Source organism: Hippoglossus stenolepis, chromosome 9, assembly GCF_022539355.2.
Source record: "Hippoglossus stenolepis isolate QCI-W04-F060 chromosome 9, HSTE1.2, whole genome shotgun sequence".
Taxonomy (NCBI): Eukaryota; Metazoa; Chordata; class Actinopteri; order Pleuronectiformes; family Pleuronectidae; genus Hippoglossus; species Hippoglossus stenolepis.
This window is the reverse complement of record NC_061491.1, coordinates 7004976-7026407: the sequence shown is the minus strand read 5'-3', so window position 1 is coordinate 7026407 and position 21432 is coordinate 7004976. Positions and strand designations below refer to the sequence as shown.

The 21432-nt window shown below is 45.1% G+C and overlaps 1 protein-coding gene across 1 annotated transcript in view; it reads left to right on the top strand.

Moving 5' to 3' along the window:
• Positions 1-21432, top strand: part of fbrsl1 (fibrosin-like 1) — a 286900-nt gene that overhangs the window by 247313 nt on the left and 18155 nt on the right. Inside the window, 1 exon segment of the mRNA XM_035165724.2 lies at positions 3423-3471. Within this exon segment, the coding sequence (XP_035021615.2) occupies positions 3423-3471 (49 nt within the window).

Below are 21432 nucleotides of genomic sequence, written 5' to 3'. Positions count from 1 at the left end.
AAATGCTTTTCGCCTCGCAGTAAATGTCTCACTTATTGCTCGCAAAGGGTTTCTGCCTCCCTGCTCTCCCTTTGCGGCTCTGCTATTATCTGGAGATTTATGCAGCCAATAAGTCATTGGTGTTCAGGGAAGTTGGGGACTTTTTAAAACAAACAGCAGTGTAATTTGTAATTTGGCATTCCCTAAATCTGGGAATTATGGTTCTGCATGTGGCTCTTTAGGGAGTTAGCACTCAGATGGTGGGTTTACTGGCCCAGCTCCCTCCCTGGCCGCCTTCTTTTTCTTTCTCCCCCTCGTTCCTTTTACGACTGCCGAGGAAACGGGAGGATTTCACAGCTGCTGAGAGCCGGGTCCCGGCTGGGCCCTATGACCTCCTTCTTGCTTTTTCCCCCCTCCCTCAGCTTCACTCCCTTTTTTCTCCCTCTCTCCAGCAGTCTCTTTCCTCAGGGAGCTCTTGTGTGGCTCAGAGGAAGCTGAATCATAAAGCATGGCTAATGAATAGAATAGGGAAGGAAAGCTGAGGCCTGCTGACGGCCCTCCAGAGATGAGGCCAGGCTCCTGAAGCCCCAGGCTCAAATAGCAGACGGCCCCCACAAAGGTCAGGCTTCCTGCGGCCTGCTCCAAGGGCTGTTGGCTCCCAGGCAATGTGGCTTGAGTTTCCCCCATTATTTTTTTAAATGGTTAAATTTCCCTGTTTCCTTTGGAAAACCTGGCCTTTGCTCCTCTTTTTTTCATTGTCTGTTTCTTTCTCTTGATACATATTTCCCCCTCTTTCTCGTCTTTCCCCGTCTGTTTTTAGTGGCACCCAGGGTTGCCTCAACAAAGAGAGTGTGAAGAATTTGTTATACATGACCTCTGCACACCACAACCGCAGGCAGCTCAGACTGCCAGCAGCACAGCCCCGTGAAAAAATGTCAACTTGACCAGCAAAACCCAGAAAGTTCTACAAAAACAACAGCAAGCCAAATCAGGGCTCTGCTTTGACATGCCTTTTTAAGAAGTGCTTTTGTAAGCCGGCCTTGTAATTGTGGATTATGTGACTGACTCATGCAGACTTGGCAGGTGCAAAACACGGCATTAAAAGCTAAATATTGGTTGCTGATGTTCCTTGGAATACGTTCGGAATATAAAACAGATCGCTGCACACTCAAAATGGCCAGGAAAGGAATAAAGAGATCTAGGTCAACACATGGTAAACTCAGCATTTTCTGTTCTCTTTCTCAGTAACATGTTATGTCTGCGCTGCTCTCTGGATAACCACTCTGGTCATAACAATTGTTTTAACTGTTATAGTGAGTTATGGCATGACCTAACCTGTCTCTTTTGCTTTTGTGACCCCGTGCCACACTGAGCGAGTCCCTGAGCCAGCTCCCGTGTCCATTTGACAAGCTTCATTTCATTCTGAGCCCATATTTTTCTTCCAGGGCCTCCAGGGCCGGGATTCAAGGCTGAGGTTGTGCTGCCGCTACGCTGAGGCTTGGTACTGGAGCGTTTAATGTCGTCCAAAGCTAACAAAGAGCCTGTGTTGTAGCCTGGCGCCCTGGTTCTGGGAGACTGAGTGAGGGCAATGCGCAACACTCTGTTTCCTCAATAGTCTTTCACCTCATCTACTGTAAGAGGAAACAGGAAGCATCTCAATTCAGCTGAGTGTTTGCCCTTCTCTGAATGTTCCTCTTGCCGAGATAAAAACTAAAGAGTTGTTATTGACCCTGTCTCACATTTGCATCGGCCATTGAACTACCTGAAACGCACTGGTTCTCTAGTCTTTCTATATATAAATCTAATAACTAACATGGCCACATATGCTCAAGCAGAAGCCAAGGCCACTGCAGAAAACTAAAGTTCATAATGTCATTTGTATCATCAGAGTTTTATACAGTTTACCTCTTAATTCTTCACCATCATTGACTTTCCGTTCACTTTAATTTGCAGTCATGTTTTAGAGTTTTATTTAGGATAATATATAATTATTGTATTTAGTTGATTGACGTGGTTCCATCTGCCTTGTATGGTTTCCTACCTGTGTTTTAAATGGCTGCTGAGAACAAAGCACATTGTTGAGTTGTCGCTTTCCCTGTTTGGCTGTTGTGATTAGAGCTGAAGCGAGACATCAAGCGCAGACAGACAAACACTGTGGAGAACTGTAACACAGTGGCAGTGAAGGAGAAATTGGGAGGTCTTGGAAAGAAGAGGACGTCCTCAAAACACTTGTGAAGAACTAACAGGGGTGCCAAGGACAGCCATCTGTGTTTACAAAATCGTTTGCTTTCTCTTTCTGTCTCTGTCTCTCACTCACTCTGATTCACTGTTCATTCTTTACATATGCTCCCTTTGTGCTGCATAAAATACAAGCGCCGCAGTTAAGGACACTCAGACCCTTTGGGTGGAACATATGTTCAGCTCTTGCAGCTTTTTTACACGTCTGCGCTGCCCAAATGAGAGGAGTTAAAAATTGAGGCTTTAAGACAAAGAAACAAAGGCCCTACATGGGCTGGTATTACAGGCTGAGGGGGATTTTTATTGTTAATATTATATCCCAAGCACACCGACCTTTTGCTACTGTGTTTTGCACAATGCTAGGTTTTGTGTGGATTTCACAGTTTTTGGGTCGTACAGTGTTTATAAATCCTGTGTGGCCAGTGAACGTGTATTTTTGTAAAAACGTATGGTTTGTTTTGATTTAGGCGGTGCCTGCCAGAATCTACATCCCATCTAAAGGAGGGAGGAGAATACCATGCAGTGTTTAGTCTAGACTCTCCACTATCACTTCATAGTCAGATGTCTTTCTGCCCCATGTATTTGACTCAACCTCTGTTTGTAGTCTACCAGGTTTCCTCTGCTCACCGTCACATCAGCCAAATCGTTGTTTTTCAGCCAGGAAATGCTGGTGTTGTTGACGGATCATCTGTTAACTTCCATTAGAGGCTCTTAATGTTTTGGGGTTTTTTTTATCAATTTGCTGAAAAATAATTATTATTTTGGAATATAACAATATTCTATTCATGCAACGTATCCATGCAAAGCTTAATATGATTTCTGAGTGGCAGCACGTAGGCAGGAGACTTTGTGCTCTAGCGCCGCAGAGCCACCTCACTGACTTCCTCTGACTTTGACAGCATTTCTTATGAGGGTTTTCAGGTGGCACAACAGTGCCACCTAATGTTACTTCACCAGTAAAAAGTCAGACAGGGACCGTCAGGTACAGCGGGAGCTCCTCCTGTTGGCTCATAGGAAGCTGTTGATTGACTCTATAATGTGTGTATGGGAGCTGGACTTGTAGCTTGTAGTCCCATTATGTGTCAGGTTCTTGTGTCAGTTTAAATAAATAGTCTTACGTTGTATTTGTAATTTTTTTAATAGGATTATCTAAAGTTCACCTCATCAGACATTTCCACTAAAGACCTGTCTTCTTGTTTTTCCAGGTGTCTGATGTAGGATCAGAGAAGCTCTTTTCCCCCACCACACCCAAAGGTAAGCAGCCACCCTGTTTTCTCTTCTCCCCCTTCACTCTCTCTCCCTCTGCCTCATTTATACACATGACAACAACTGGGTTTTTCTACGAATGAGACCAAATGTGCCCTGCTCTAATCCTGCAACTCCCATTCAGATTTAAATGTCAGCAGACATAAACAAGGTCTGGTGACTACATATGCATACATTTTTGCCTGGCTGCCCCAGTGGCGTTTCTTGGACGACCCCGCCAAAGGCTTAGCCCTCCTACATATTGGTTCATTAGAGGGGATTTAGAGCCTCCCTGCCACATGCTCCCACAAATGGGAACTTCCCCTCAGGCAATACAAGCTCTCTGACAGCAGGCCTGGAACATAATGGATGCCAAAGGAAAGAGAGAGAAAGAGCTTTGTCAGCCCCCCAGATAACACATACTCTGTGTGTCTGAATTCACATATACACAAATGTGGATTATAGGGTCTTTGCTATATGACTTTACATGATTTTTGTGCATTTTTGTGCCCAGGACTAAGTATATTTCGCATGTCACAGATACCATGCAGGTGCAGAAATTCAGCTGCACCTGTATATTCACTAAATGAAGTGTGCTTTCTTGGTTAGAACAGGGGGAAAGGTGTCAAGCTGTTTATGCAGGGAGGGAGGGGAGGGGAGGTGCTACTAGTGACAGACAGCAGCATGCAGACCACGTCCCCCCAGGGCAGGAACCAAGAAGGAGGGCTATTAACACAAGCAGAGGGAGCAGGAGGTGGAAGTGCAGAACAATGTAAAATATGGCAGTATGAGGAGGGTTTTTTTTCGAGGGGTAGGGGTCTCTGCAGGACAGATTGGATATGTAAATAAGACATTGGTGGACCACCGCTCTATTTTCGAAATTTAATGCTACATCCAAACTACTACGTTTCGTTTGAAAATGTATTAAGTCTACCACAGATACGCCTGGCGTCCACACTATTGATATGTGTGGAAACACTGCTGATTGGGTCTTATCGGTCACAACGTAGCCTTAGCTGATTTGTCAGACTTCTATCACATGACCCCTTTCCGGGGGAGAAAACACCCGGCATTAACCTTGGCTACCAGTGCAGAACACAACATGGATAATCAATTACAAGCCGTGCTGATCCTGTTGTCTTTACTAACAGTTGTCAAGCTGTTAAATTCAGCTTTTTACAATGATACAACTGTTTACATGCGTCGGAGACGAGCTATAAATAGTTCATGCATTGCTGTTTACACTGACATGCACATGCCCAGTATACGTATGATGTCATGTGATATGGGTTTCCAGGCATGTTAGTGTAAAGGGAGATTAGGACTGATATGGAGCCAAAACACTTGTGTGGACAGAGATTGTTTTAGTTTGAAATCAGAGTAACAAAGGAAAATGTACTAGTATGAATGTAGCCTATGAGAGCTGTAGCATCAGTGTAAATCCACCTCCTGCCTTTTCACAAGTAAGAGGTTTTGTTAACCTCCATTTTATTCACCTCTCGATCAGAACATCCGCTGTGAAAGCTACTGTAGAATCCCTCTTAACATATAAAGGCGTTGCTTGCTTGAGTGCAGTAGCTGTGACTGCTGAGTGGAAAAGCATGGCTGACAACGAGGAGAGAAACCAGGCCTGCCGGCTGTGTGATGTAGATGGCCTGTGACCAGAGTCGGCCTCATGAAACCAGCGTTCACAATGACAATGACTTCCAGACTTGCATGGTTTAGAAAACAACTAGACCGCGTCTGACTCCATTTATTCTCCACCGGGCTGCTGGACTACCGCTGTTGTCAGCTGTCAGAGTGTTGACTTATTTTCCCCCGCATGCCCGTACAGAACATGGCTGCATATAAACATTCACTGCCGTGGAGAGCTGATAGTACAGGCACATACACAGCCGCCGTCTCTAACACACATTCACTCAAACACTCCTTGCATGTCAGCTGGTGAACGAAGGCCTCTGTGGATCTTGCTAATGTGCACACAGGGCTGAGGATTAGGGCCTTGGAATTACATCCAGACAATCCAATCAGTCTCTTGTGATTATCACACAGATCAAGCAGATCCTGTTTGGGTAATGTAGAAGAAGGGTACCAGATTAGAATAAGAGGTTAGAAAGGGCAAAGCAGCAAAGAACTCAGCAGTTGGATGAAGTGATTTGGGGACGTGAAGAAAGAAGTTATCGCGCTACAATTGCAGAGATCCCAACATCCAGCTCTCATCTCCTATTCCAATGTTGTTGTTTTGAGCTGTAATGGATTCAGGACAGTGTTTGTTTTTGGCCTAGACTGGTTTTTCTGTGTGTACATAATGTGTGTGTGTAATACAGAGCAGCCCACAGGCTGTTTTCCTCTGGTTTAGAATGCAGCGTATGTGTCCCATTACCGGTCTCGCTCGCGGTCCTTTGGGATCAATGAAAAGCCCGCTTTCCTCTGATCACCAGGCCTGTCGAGCTGTTGGCTGGGAGACATCCAGACAGATGCACACACATATGCGCACACACACACACACACACACACACACACACACACACACACACACACACACACACACACACACACACACACACACACACACACACACACACATTATGGCACACATAAATATACAATGCTGTGATGATGTTTGGCTTGCACATTTGTCCAGATCGTCAGTGTTGTTTTATTTTATTTTACCTCTCCCTTTCTTTTCAACGTGGCGCTCTGAGCCTTATTTTAGTGAGCAGTTACGGGTACAAACAGTTGAGGTTACATCCAAATTGCACACAGGCCCGCAGTCTGTCATGTTAATGAAACGGTTCAGGGTTAATAGAGGAGAAGAAAGACCAACATGGTAATCAGTGAAGGCAGAGTGCTGTAATTATACACATACAACATGGTTTTGGGCAAAACCCAGACACCCTTGCCGTCTTTCTCTCATGTTTACTTTTCATCATCTCTGCATTGGTCTGTTGACAACCTGTTATAGATGCAAGCTAACAGCACTGATAATAGCCCGAGCTAATAGTATCTGTAATAACATGGCGCACACTGTGCAATCGACTTTGGATGTTGTTTCCCAAAAGCTTGCACAAGTTCTGCTGAATGTCTGCCTGTGTTGGTGGTTATAAGGTAGGAAGGTGCAGCAAAGGGCGAGCATTATCTAACAGTTATTGGTTTTTGTTTATTTCCTGTCTTAAGCCTCCTGCAATTATTGATTTCCTGGAGGATGGCATGTTTAAGTAAAAGCGGCTGTGAAGACTCGCGCTCCACTCAGGGCTACTCTTATTGAATTGCAGGTCAGAGTTTGCTGTTGTCACTTGCTTGAAGGCGAATGAGGAGCTAAATGTAGCTGCTGAGCAAGTACAGGGCACCTCCACGGGGCTCAGATAAACACTTAGTTCGTAGGCCTTCTTATGACATTTCACAATGCTGCGCCTATGGATGTGGTGGGGAGCTATCACTTAGCTGCCAGCAGTTAGAAATATTTCAGAGGAGCACTTTGGAATCTGCAGTGGCTATGTTGAATGTTGTATATGTGGGTTTTAGAGCAATAGGTAAATGCTTTATATACAACAAGGCACCCTGGTGCTCTGCTCTGCTCTGCTCTGCGGTTCTGTGCTATATGCTACCTGCCGTGGGATGAGAGTAAACCCATGCGGTTTGCCTACCAGCAAACCTGGGGCATCTTAGGATAGCAGGAGAAAGATTGGTAGAAAACCCATTTCTGAAGTGGATTTGTGCCCTTGTAATCCTGATTAATTTTGACCCGTTGTGCTCATTTTAAACAGAGCATTACAGTAAGCGTGAACACAGCAAGCTCCGGGGCGAAACCAGGAGCTTAGCGGCTTTGGGAGGCTTAGCTGCAGATGGCATTTTAAGCCGGACTTAATAAATTGTTTCCATTAAACTTACCGGCCCACACATACTGGATTAGACCAGTGGAACAAAGGAAGGAGAGAGCGTGCAGACGAAGAGGAGAAAAACACACGCGCACACACAACTGCCATTGTGCACGACTAACTCTGCTAACATCTCTCTGAGGCCACATGAAAGGTGAAGACAGGGTTACTGTGGTGTTCGGGGAGATAGAAGCTTTTGGACATGAATGCAAAATCCACTCACTTTAGATCCCTTGCTCGTCAGGGATGTTGGACCAATTTGCTTAATTGACATAGAAGTAAACAAACAAAAAAGATGCATAAACCATTTAGCTTGGCAGTGGATTTAGGGCTTATCCTCTAACTGTTTATATATAAACACATTACCAATGCTGTAGCTTAAGGATTTAGGATCTGGCCCTATCCTTGCATTTTTTTTTTTTATACGGGTTCTCTTTTACTTATGTATCCATCTCTGCTATTGTGGGAAATCAATTCCTTATGGTTGAACCACGCCTCTCCCCTATTCCATCCCGCTTCCACCGTACCTCATTCCCCCCATCGGCTCATGGCTCGCTTCCTAAGCTCTCATTATGTGCTACACAGTCCAGGGTCCCCGTGTCGAATCACTAATCAACCACCCTGTCTGCAGGCCCACTCTCTCAATAGGTGCTGAGTGGCCTTTGTTCCGCCACTGCTGTTTGCTATGTGTCAATAAAAGAGCTATGGCCTGCTCCACCTCCTCCTCTTCCGTTACCTGGGGCCGCCATAGCCACATGCCTCCTCCTGCAGTGCAGGCTTACAGCAAAATGAAACACACACAGTCTCACCTGCTGGATTCTGAATGCCAAAGAAGGGAGCACGGATGGTGATTGGAGAGGGAGCGGCAAGGTCAGGGGCAGGGGGGATTGAGGGCAGCTCAGGCATAGTGAAGTAGATGAGAAAGCATGTTTGTATTCGGCCAAGCAGCTCTCTTCTGGCCAGGTCAGTGTAATGTATCACTAACCTCGGCGGCCCGCCTGACTGTTTGCAGCCTCTCACCCATTAAATAATGAATGGAGGTTGACCCTCTGACCAACTAATCAGCTTTTCACCGCCGTTGAATCAGGATAGAGTGGAGGTTGATGGAGAGTGCGGCTGGCTGGCCGGCCGGCTATAGTATGACTGGAGGGCAGATATGTTGCTGGGAAAACAAAGGAGCTGCTGAGGCTTCACACAGCCAGATTAGTGAGCGCTGGAATCAGCCATCACTGCTGTGGAATCTAAGCCTGGTGAATCTCACCTCCAGCTCCCACAGTGATTTATTTGACAAAGTCCAGGCAGGTTGCAGGAAATGCTTTCTTGATCAAGAAGACCAGTGTTAGTGTATTGACACAACACTTATGGTCAAAGCTCTGCTCTTTTGAGGTTCTCATATTCGACAGGCACACTGTGTACAAAAGGGAGCTGGAGGTTAGTTTTGGATGCATAAAATATATCATCCTGCTCACACCAGCTAACTTGTTACTGAGCATGAACCCTTGCTCATTTGTTTTCCCAATTTGATTTAAATATTAAAAAGGTACAAACTCTTAGCAGAACACAGGCGGCAGATGGTTTAGTTAACACTCTAGGTTCAGGGAGAGGAAATACTTGTGAGGAATTGGAGGAAACCAAAGAAAAAGGCTTGTTTCTTTATTAATCTTGGGGTTATAACTGTTCACAGACTTGGGGCAGCTGGGTGATTTGTTTTTGGAGAAAGGGGCTGATATTAATGCTCCCTTTATTGATAGTGCTAATGCTGTTTGTGCAGCCATCCCTGTCGAAGAGATGAAAATAAATAGGGGGAGCTCAGCGGAGATAAGACATGTGTTTAATTATTAATTGAGCCATCACTGACAGAGATTGCCTTTTTCTGATTTAAAGCAGGAAGGCCTGCTTCAGGGACAGAAAAAGCAATTACAGAATTCCCAGCCTGCACCGCTGCTGCCCATCGTTTCACGATACGCTGCGAGAGAGGACTGAAAGGAGACAAAACACTACACACACACACACACACACACACACACATCCTGTTACACTGCAGTGTTCCATAAATTATTTTAATTCTTCTTCAATATTTATAGCGTTTTAAATTACGATTACAGCGTCATGTAGTATTTATGTAGAGTGGCAGACAGTCAAAGAGACCAAGCCACATTACCCACAACCCCTCTATGGGCTGGCACCTTAAAAAGCTGACAGAGGGAATTGTTTGGTTTTGTATGATTCAGGAAGTGATTTCCAACCGCACCAGCTCTTACAAGCTGCCTGTTTTCAAAGACGGCGCTGATTTTCTATGCACAGCAATTAGCTAGCTTGTAAAGTCATTGCTGATATGTCATGTTATCCCCTTGTGCACTCTGTGGCCCCTTTAGAGCACTATTATGTCCATTAGAAAAGTGTCTGTTCAGTGCAGAGGGCCCAGTGTGCATGAAATATTAACTGTTAGGAGTATTAAGTTACCCCCGGTTGAGCTTTAATCTTGAAATAGAAACTGTGTTAGATAGTCAATGTGATTCTCCCTCTTGTCTGTGTTTGCCATTAGACGTCAGAACGCTTGACACCTGTCAGTCACTCTTATCAGCGGCTGCCATCTGTGTCAGCAAGCCCATGGGTGGTGATCATCTATTGTGACAGAAAATGGGAGTCACACTGAAGGCTGTGCGATTAGGCTCCATTGTGCGGCTCAGTGTTCATTGACTGAATATGGATTTAGCTTTAGCTTCCGTGAGGGAGCAATTACAAAAATCACTACAGGCCATGAGGGAGTTTTAGGTGAAGTTGTCTGGGGCATGACCAGCATTTTGTCCACTGAACTTTCACTATAAATCTTCAGTTTACAATTGCAGAATTGTGTCATTCCTGGGCTGTTTCTGGTCAGATGTGCTCACAACAGCAAAGAAATCTCCAAAATGTTAGGGTGAGGGGTGGTGCAGCCGACAGAGGCAGGGTGTAATGTAGTTATTTCGTTGTGGAGGTTTTTGTCTACAGCACATTGACACCGGCGTCATTACAGAGTTCAAACGGAGTAGAGTGCAGCTTGGTTTCTGTCCGAACCCATCCAAGCTCTTGAGAAAACTATTCAAGTCTGACCCTAAAATGACAGGCATTCTTTCTTTGGATTCAAACCAAACCCAAGCCCAATGTTTTCCCCGATTACAGGCATGTGCAGTGTAATTTATCAAGTAGATAGCGCAGCCAACTTGAATGTACAGGAACATAACCTGAATATAGTTTCCAAAATTGTGTCCAAATGCAACTCAATACACAAAAGAGACCAGTTCTCCCCTGGGGCCTTTCAGTGCTGTCTCTCCAGCTCACTACTGCCTTTTCGATGCACACGATACCCTCACCTACTACACCTCAGCTCCCACACCAACAGCTGCAGTGCACACCACACCACAGAAAAAGCATTGGCATCTTTGACTGTAGCTCAGAGGTGACACTTGCACCTTCAGCTCATATTGCTATTTGTGAAGCTCTCAGTTGCATATGCACATTGCAGGGAGAGGGCATCCCTCAGTGTTGAAACTGAATGTAACCAAGACAAAAGGTTGAGGCAGTGTTTGATATGATGAGGTTTTTTGGCTAAGCTGCAAGGTATGCAGAGAAAAGATAATTCAATATATGACTATTGTAAGCACAGAAATCCCACTGCGTGTCGAACCCAGCCCCTCTGAGCCGCAGTGTTACTGTGGTCTAGTTGACTCCAAACCAATGTTTTAGGCATGTGTAGGAAGCTCATTCTTCACCAGTGAGTGAGGAAATAAGTAGCTTCCCGATGAGGGGAAGACTTTTTGGCAGATGATCTCCTCCCCCTGAAGTGAGAACTTGACTCCAGCGTCAGTGGTGAAAAATGGATGTAGGCTTCTTATTTTTTATTTCTTTCTTTATTTTTGTCTTATAGAGGGGATAAAGAAAAGAATTTAGAGAGGATAACTCTAGAGAGCAGCAGCAGCAGCTCTCATCACATCTTCTGTCTAATCTTAATCCTCCTCCTCCTCCAACGAAGGCCCAGCCAGCTGCAGCGTGGAAAGCATTTTCATTGTTTACTTGTGAGAATACATGACCAGCGTCTTATCTGCTGTCTGCTGTCAGGCCTGAAATGTAAAGCGTGTCGCCTGTGATCACTTGCAGGTTTTCTTGTGTTTAATCCTTTATTCCCAGCTCCAGTCATCCTGCCAGCAAGAGTGATTTTTTTTTTTCCCCCGCCCTGCGTTTGTTTGAAGATCCCAGTTTCCCTCTATGTGCATTTTAAGCTCATCTGTGTTGTGCGGTGCAGAGCCAATGTTGTTTGCAGATGAGGCTGTAACGCTCATTGACAAAGCCAGATGGTAGCCGATTGTGGCCAAACACGACACTTGGATAAAGTACAATCTCTGGCGAGGGGACAGTCGTCAGCCTAGATGGATATTACAAACATGCTTGTAATGGGTTGGACATTTTGGGAAGTATTTCACACAGGCTTATAAAGATGGGAAAACCATCGCCAGGAACAGAGCAGATGTAAAATGCCTAAGATTCCTTGATGGACAAGGAAATCCACGCATTAGAAGAATGTGCCAGAGAGGATTGTGGGGAGATGAACGCAGGAGATCCCAAGATCCCAAATCAAACAGAAAAATCAACTCCATAAAGTATTTTCCAAGTATTTCTAGATGTGTGGCCTTCCACTGTTTGTTCAGTATTTCTGAGGCCTAGATCTTTCCAGCGGTAGCATATTAGCATCCATGTTTCTATCAGTGGCTTATCAGAGACACTCTGTCTAGGAGCATTACCGCAGGCTTGGACTAGTACAGTATGTTTGACAGAGGGCTGGGTTTTGGAGAGGTTTGCAATAGAGCCTAGCTATTAGCCCTGAACTCAACACATGGTGAAAGCAGTAACCCGACACGCACTGCTGAGAAACGGCTTGTGTTTTGTCCTGAATTTCACTGGGCGTGAGATCCATTAATCGTCCCAGTGTTTGTTAACGGACAGGCAGTAATTTGCTTAGACACAGGGGCCTGCATTTTGGCCATTTTAGGGTGTGTTTTTTTTTTTTTTTTTAAGCACACACACAGTTGTGTCTCTTCCAATATTCAAGCGGTCATCTGTTTTGCTGTTGTTTTTGGCTCCTGGTGAATTCCCTGCTCTGGGCCCTGCATGGTGGGGCCCCTAATGGCCTCTGACTGACTGTAATACCCCATTCAGCAGAGCATTGGCTCCAACCTCCCTGGTTGTTAATTTAGTGCTGCTGTGTGGAGGGGTGAGCAGCAGGACTGGGATTTCACTGCTGTTTGCTTTGGGAAGGAGCGAGGGAGGCTGCTCCAAAGCCACATGACCCACGGAGGAGTGTGTACAGAGCTCCAGCAGCAATATCGTCCAGGATCTGACTGATACATTGTATTGCTGTTATTTTCTGTTTGTTCAAATATTTGTTCTACCTCTTGATAATAGTTCTATTGGTTACATTCACTTTTTATTGCAGCACTCCTCTTTAGTCTCTTTTTAAAAAACCATTAACCTACATTGGGGTATTTTGATTATAATACTTTTACTGACTGTATTAGTATTGATACTCGCAACAGGGTCAATTTTATTGTTTTAGTGCTTGTGAAATCTTTAAATACTTATAATATATAATAAATAATACACAAAAATGTAACATATAAACATATTTGGGTCAAGCCATCTCAGTACAAATGTATCACTGATATCAAAAGACCACATCTGTTGAAGCTGAATAGTTACAAATTGCATCAAAATGATAGCTCCCTGTGTTTTTTGGAAAAGATCAATATACAGACACTGCTATCACTTATGATACAGGTATTGACTCATCAGCTGTTAAGTGCGGGGCAAGCGCTGAAGTGCCCAGGGCTTCTTATCAGCTGCTGCACACCGTATTAGTGTGCCGGCCGGGCAGGCGTAGCACTGACCTAATCCTGGTAGCAGGTGCTGCTGGGGCCTAGGCAGAGTGGACATGTTTTTCAGGGAGGATGAGCCATCTGGGTCTTGATGCTTTATGGTGCTTAAAACACGCTCTCAAGTGTGACACTCCCAGCACTTACTTTTTAGCAGCACACAATAATCTAAGCACTGGCTGCTAAAGGGAGAGAGGAGGCTTTCAGGAGAATTTACAGGGTTTGATGTGGTGTGGAGCCTTCGCTTCGACATGGATTCATGAAACAGCCAGACACACTTGGCGATTTGATTTTGATTCCTCTAACTCTTTCGGTGTTGTTTTTGTCATCTGCAGTCTGAAATATGTCGAGCAGAAAGAAATGGGTGTTTGTTTTGTTTTGTTTCTCTTTTTTTTTGTTGCTTTTGTGCCAGGCTGCCTTGCTTGACACTTTTCTGGGGCCTTGTGTTGTGTTGTTGTTTTCTTGTTTTCTTTTTCCCGGTGTAGTCTGTTTCATCTCGCAAGCAATTTGGCTCGTTTCGGAGTCCAATTTTGTTTCACCACGCTCTCCCCTCTCCTCACAGACGTACTCACATTCACACATTTCCCCAAACTGACACGGCGCCTTCACACTCCAAACAAATCAATCCTTCACTTGCCACACTTGGAACGCCATAGCGAAATGCTGAAAATGTGCAGGCTGTTTTTATGTTCCTTGTCCACTAAGGCCTGAGGGGGCCAGACCCAGATTCTCGTGTGTGTGTGTGTGTGTGTGTGTGGCTACGGCTTAGAGGAGCAGACAGTGGTGTGTTTGGCAGCAGCCCCCCCCCCCACCCCACAGGTCAAGATCCAGGCCTTGTCTCCATTAGTTTACCTGACACAACTCCCTGCCCTCTGCTCTCTCTCCCCTTATTAACTAACCTCTCTCTCCCAATTTCTCCCCCAGTCTGGTCCACTTTATCCCCCCTTTCTCTGTCATGTTCTCTCTCTAATCACGAATGATGAATGGGGTGCAAGGAAGGATACTGAATGTTTGCGAACCTGATGCACCCCCCAATTGTCCCTTTTTTTGCTGCACTGGGAGAGAACATGGTGGTGAGGAGTGATTCTGAGGAGGCTTTTGTGTCTGTTTGTCTAACTAAGCTCTTTGTGAGAGCTATTTCAAACATCTCCACCTCGGTCCTCTAAGTGTGTCATCAGCCTTGACATGTAATTCATCGCACTACTCCCCAAAAAATCCTCAGACTAGTGCAAGTCCACTTTAAGATATCACAAACTCGACTGCTGTGCAAAAAACAGTCTTGTAGTTCATAAAAACACAGCTCTTTTGGCATGTAGCCATTAGAAGGGGAAAATGGCAGCTCTAGTCTAGTCTTCGACAGCTGCTGGGTCTCCATCTGTAAGCCTAATTACCCAGCAGCACCCCAGGAGCAGCTCAGCAGCAGGATCCTCCTATAGAAGAGGCATTGATTACATCAGTAGCTCTATACTGGACAGTGCGTTTCCCCGGGGGCCTACAGATATGTGAAACGTTAACCCCAAGCACTTCAATGCACACTGGGGTGCTATCTATCTTTAGACAAATAGTCCACTAAGATCTTGCTCTTGCACATCCACCCTCTCTGTGAGGCAAAATTCACATCCTCTGTAGATCTTTTAAAGATGCTCTGAGATCCTCTATCGACTTTAAAAAATGTAAAATAACAACCGTTGAAGTGGTTAAGCTATATTACCAATCAGTATGCATTTTTCCTGAATATTGATAAAATTATAAACTGAATAATCGATATGATCACGAATATAACTAGAATGTCACTGAGTACAGCTCATACCTTTGCCAAGGCAGCCACCTTAAATTCAATCATGTGACAAAATGTCACTCATAGATATCAGTCCTGTAGATATGATTTTTTTTTTCATCAAGACCCATGAATTATTCTCTGGGAAATCAGTGAAAATCGCCCAAAATACCCTATCTTACAATGTTACGGAAATTGATTTAAAAAATCCTGGATCCACCTCTTTGTCTGAATTTGCATTTAAATGTAATGATTTCTGTCTTGGCACATGTCCCATCCCTCCACCAAGTTTCTTGGAAATCAGTTCAGTAGTTTTTGTGCAACCCTGCCAAAGCAACCAACAAATGGATAAGGGTGAAAACATAACCTAATTGGAGGAGGTACTTAACACTGTTGTAATTGTTAATCAGTCAATCATTTAGGTCTTTTATCAAACAAAAATGCCGAACAAGATCTTCCCTATTGTCCGGATCCACGCCAAAAAATGGCTTGTTTCTTGGTCCATGTCCCAACCTCAGTCCGTTCAGTCGTTTTCGTCTAATCCTGATGACAAAAAACAAAATGGACAGGGGGGGGGGGATTCCTGGGTGGAGGTAATTATCACTGATTTCTTTAATCATTAAAGTCATCTTGCAAGTAAAAACATCAAACATCCACTGATTGTCGCTTCTCTAATTAAATATTTCCCTTTTTTTACATCCTTTTACATTGAATATCTTTGGATTTTGGGCTGTGCCTCAGAGTTTTGAGTACAATTGAAATTGCAATTTGAGGGATGTCATCTTTGTTAAACAAAACATTAAACAGAACCGTTTTTGGCTGAAAGTTGGAAACTAGGAAGGCTTTAGTGTTTTTGCTGCAGCTGTTTGCTAATGCTGTGGTTACAAATGGGTTGGTAACAGTGATTGCTTTGAGTTTACTATTTGCTCAGCCCTGTGCAGTGAAATTCCTGTGGCGTGCTGTAATGCACAGTGTAAGACATGGTACACTGACAGACTCTTGAATGACAAGAGAAGTAGCCCTGAGCTTTGATCGGCATGGCGAGGATCAGCAGCTCTGGCCTGTACCAACAGGACGCTTCCACGTGTAAACATGACAAGAAGAAGAAATGTGGCTGATTGATGATCCAGCTCTTAGGAAGCTTGTTGATGAATGGATATTTGATTTGAGCTGTTGCCGCTTTTGAATACCACCACTTGGAAAAGCTAGCTGCCTTAGCATTCTTGGCTATCAGCAGGTATTATATGACTTTATGAATAGGGCTGCTATATTTGCCTGACGCAGGTCAAGCAACGTCTTAGTTTAAACTACAGCTTGACCCTGTACCCATACACATGCCAACAAACCCCTGTATCTGCAAAACACTTGAGGAAATATGATACGTCTGCAAAGATGTTTGTCCTCCCTCTTTCATGGCACTAAAATGCAATGGCTGCACATGTCAAAACAGAGAATGAGGTATGGTGAACGGTTAGGAGCTGTCAGCTTCCAATTGTTGCTTTGCTTTCAGAGTGGGGTGGGTGAAAATGGAGATGGAGGAGGAGGAAAAGAAAAACATGCAGGCTCTTTCAGCCCACTGTCATGCCACTTAGGATTTGTTGAGAGATTTTCACCCAGCCATTTCCCTTCCATTGAGGAGTAATCAGTACGCCACTGAAAGATAATATTATATCCACTTAGAGACATGTGGGCTTCATGCATGTTCATACATGAAACGAAGCTGGAGAGCAGTGCCTCTGTTTACATTGCTTAGCGCTCTCCCCCTCCATCTCTGCTTGGACTTGAGGCTTCCTGGCAAAAGCTCCCTGCCTTTGTGTCTTTTATATCTCATTTTTTCTCAATCTCTCTTTCGGTGCTGCCTCCTTTCCTTCCATTCTCCGTGGATTCTCAGCCAGCTGGTGGGCTAAAAGAGGATGGTTTCCTGTGGGGCACCAAAGTGATACTGTTCAGGCATTATGCGAGCTTAAGTAAAGCTGACTCGCTGCTCAAGAACTACAGCCCACACTGAGCTCCACAGCAGCCCGTGGAGAGACTTTGAAAAGGTCTTAAAGGTATGGGAGACACGGGGAGGCTGCTACTGTCCACTCACCACTGTGCTGTGATGTGGGAAGCAGGAGTTAAGTCCTTTATTAGAAGTGGCAGGCGTTGTCTCCAGTCACCTCGATAATTGCAGCAACACGTCCACTGCCGTAATCAATTGAGACAGCTGCCACTGCGGCGTTCAAGTCCATAAGGCGGGCGTGTCATGCTAATTAATGAAATGATAAGGCTAGTGCTTGCAGTAATGCACAAATAACTCCTGAAGGCTCCCCTGCCTTTCAGCACAAAATTCATCCCTAAAGTTCAAACTCCACCTCCCTCTCTTTCTGCCTGTTGGCTGTCTTTCCACAGTGGCCTCAGGGTAAGAGGGGTTGCCAGGGTCAGTGACAGGGAAAGGGGTCAAATTCCAGGCTGGCAGGGTGGGCCATGTCAGAGGAACCATTAGACGTGATCTTTTCTGTTGAAAGTTCCAAGATGTCCCCTCCTTTTTTTTTAGGAAGGCCCGGTGGCACTGACCTTAGACGACCCGGTTGTGTTCATAAGAATCTGGGACTGATGGCTGTCCCAGAGCACATGAGCTCTGCTTGAAGCAGCTCCACAGGGGGATGGGACCCGATAGAGATTTAGGGAAGAAGGGAGAAGTGTGAGGCCTCATCCATTCTACTACATTTTTGTTTAAAAAACAGTGTTTTCAGACAAAACTATTTCTATCGGTTTTAATCCCAGTCCATACGAACACACCTGAAAACGCATATCACATGACCACTCACACTGGGCATGCTGGTGGGTGTGCTGGTGGACACAGGAAGCATTTGGTCGTTATTTAGCTACGTAAGCAGTTGTATCATTGTGAAATACAGTATTTAACTGCACAAAAGGGTCAGCATCTCTTGTATTGATTATCTATGTAGTGTTATACGTTGGTAGCCAAGGCTCATGCCAGTTGTTTTATTCCAGCAACTGGTATAGGCTCCTATCATGTGATAGGAGCCTGATGAATCAGCAAAGGCTACATCGTTACCCATAATAGCCAATTATCAAGCGGTTGTGAGTCTCATTGATTCCAAACATCTTATCTTCTGCCCGTCCAGAATAACATGCCAGAGTTTTCAAAGCTACAGACATTTCCAAGCTTCTCTGTTTTAGCAGCTCTATAACTCTGGAGTAGTGTGGACCTCAGGCGTATCCGTAGTAGAGTTGATATATTTAGAAAAGAAAACGTAGTATGGATGTAGCCTGAGTGTGGAGGCCTCTTGTTTCTCTGCAGCACATTACAGCCAACATTTGGACAATCAACATGTAGAACCCTGTCCTTTCTCACCTGAATATGTGCTCCCCAACATTCACCTACCATCCGCATCATTATCAAATGTGTCATGAGAGGTGAACAGCATGTGTCCTGCACCATATGGCTGGAGTTTGAATTAAGGTCTGATATGCACAGGAAAAACTGACTCATCTCACTGTTGAGCTGCCAGCTCTCTGAAATGAACATTAGGTTCTCGATTTATGCCTGAGCTCTGACTGTAAACGTGTGACAGCTTAACACCGCTCCCCACTGCTCTGCCGCCATCCACTCCTTTTGTCCGCTGCAGCGAAGAGACAGAGAGAAATAATTGAAACGTGCCAGCTGTCCCCACTCCTTTGCTATCTCGGCCAGCTTTCTCCTCGTCCACTTCCCCATTAACACTGAGTGATTTGCAAAAACGTCGCCTTGGCTCCCCTCGTTACCAGTTTGAAGATGCTCGAGGCAGATTAAATCATGTGAGGGAAAGCAAGCATTTGCAAATTTCTACTATGATTTTATTATCTCAGTGATTCAACACTGCTCAGCCTTTTGTTTTCCGCACGTTCAAAATCGTTTTGTTGAAATAACCGCGACTTCTATTTTTTCATGACTGAGTACCTCACGGCAATGAAGTGTTGATTGGCAAGACTGCGGTTTCCTGCCTTCTGCTAGTATCTGTTATAGCCATCTTCCGCAGTCACTCACTCGTGAGGTAAGCCTTGGCTCTGTGCAGATTGCTTGTCTAGAGAGGTACAAAAACCAAATCATTGTGAGCTCAACCGTCAAGAGCAGCGGAATATTCTGTCAACCAGAGCCAGCAGGAGACGGATCAAGGCAGCGTGCGTTCTCACATACCTTCTGCATCCTCCCAACGTCTTTCAGCAGATATGCCACGTTATTTATATATCTATCTGTCCGTGTCCTTATTTTATCAGTGCCTTGACTGTTTATGCTTTGGCAAAGCCATGAAGGGAGTGAACCGCAGTGTTTGCCTTGTAAATGAGATCATCCAGTGGCCTTAAGCTTCTCGTAGCACCCAACCTCCCCCCTGCCCTTGTCACCGAGAGAATTTACATACCCTCATATCTAATCTGAAAAAGCTTTTTGCATACAAGTTCTGCTTCTCTGGCAGTTGTATATACTGGCATCACTCTTGGCATTGAGCAAGTAATTTATGTCACACGCTGGTTTGCATGCGCAGCGTTTGTTCGCATTTTGGTTTAGTTTGAGGCCAGATGAGAATTTTCTCTTGGGCTCACGTCTCATTCATGTGGTTGTTGGGACTAGTTGCAGGTAGCCATTTGTGTGTTTAAAATGAAGCGGTTAAAGAAAAACTGATTCAACTTGAATGCTTTTTACAGGCTACAGTTTTGATCTCAAAGCACGTAAAAGTAAAATTGTACAGTGCTGTATTTCGCGGCTTCTGTATGTGATATAGCATCACTCATCAGACCATGCTTTAGAACAATATCCTGGTACTGCAAGGAGCCATTTTACCCTTTGCTTGAGTCCCCTGGGTGATGACAATTAGCCCATCATTGTCCAGCTCAGGGCCAAGCCATTCCAGACTGGGTCCAAGCCATTCCAAGCTGGGCCATCTGGCTGCATAAGGGCCACAGAGGACCAGATCTGTGCCAGCTCTCCAGATGTTCCGCAGAGACAAACAGGGTCACAAGTGAAGGATATCAGAGGCAGGAACAGCTGTGTAGTGACACTCCGTTCACCCCAGATTCTCCAGCTGGACACATCAGTCATCACCAGTCAATCCCAGCGGCCTGTTGTTCGTCTGCCACCTCAGTCCCCGTGCCCCTCCTCTCTTAGCATCTCCAATCCCCCACCTTGTATTGCTGCAAACCCAGGCACGTGCGCACGGGGAAAGGCCCAATTCCCCTGAGTAAGCAGGGCCACAGGAACAACTATAAAAAGATCAATAGTGGGATGAGATGTCATCTGGTGAGCAGACCTGCCAACACCCCCCAAGGGAACGTCCCTGTCCCCCTGGTGCACTAACCCAGCTAACGGGGAGAGGTTGGGGTGTGGTGGGGGCCACCCCCCACCACCGGGCTGCACTCCAACCTGCTTGACTCACTCACACCATCTGCTCAGGTTTGTGGGGCAAGGCTTCAGGACAGCACATTTTTTTGTACAGACACTATGGCATTTGTTTCACATGACTGCCTGTGGCTTCCCTACTGTTCTCCTCAGTGTGTGATTGCAGGCAACGTGCACTAAGGAAGAGAAGAACAAAACAATGCCAAATTTGTCAGTTTGTTGAAATGCTTGTAACTCCAGCTGACAGTTATGTGTGGTTTTGCGGCAGAGGGACGGTGTTTGTTGAAAAACAGCAGTGATTTTTTTGCTACATATAGCCCTTAGGTGACATGTGTCAGAGAGGCATTCCTGTCAACTTGTTATCGCTGTGTGTTCGTTTGCTCTCAAAATGGCTGCTGCGGCATGAATTGCGTAAGTGAGCAGGTACGATAGAGAGTGTTTTCATCACTTTTTCACTTCTCTTGACTTGCTGCATTGTGCTAAAGAAAGTGTAGTTTAAGGAGCTTTCACACAATAACTCTATATACATACTAGCACGTTGCCATAAACATGAAGCAAAGACATAATTGAGGTAAATACTTTTGGAGTAAGCAAATATTTTTGCTTTGCTGTTACTCTATAATGACGACTATATTTGTGTCTGTTTGTGATTGTGTAATGTGCCCAGAATGACAACTTAGTGTCCATCTCCTGGTCTATCCGTGTGTGTGTGTGTGTGTGAGGGATTTTAATGAGGGATGGGGTTGGTTTGAGCTGATACCTCCCTGCCTCCATTAGAGCCCATTAGAATCATCATTAAGATAACCCGCCGCTCGCTGTGGCCCTGGCTTCCCAGCATTAGTATAAGAAGCCCCTCTCTATCTTCTAGTGGTCGTAGCGAGACTTCATTCCGTAATACTCGCCTCACATTGTGTCTGGGAGAACAGGTTGCCACGGCAACATCACCCAGCGGCGACATTTTGACTGTGGATATTTGCTTCTTCGCCTCTGTTTGCCTGTCTGTGCCCGTCTCTCCGTCTTTGCCGTCAT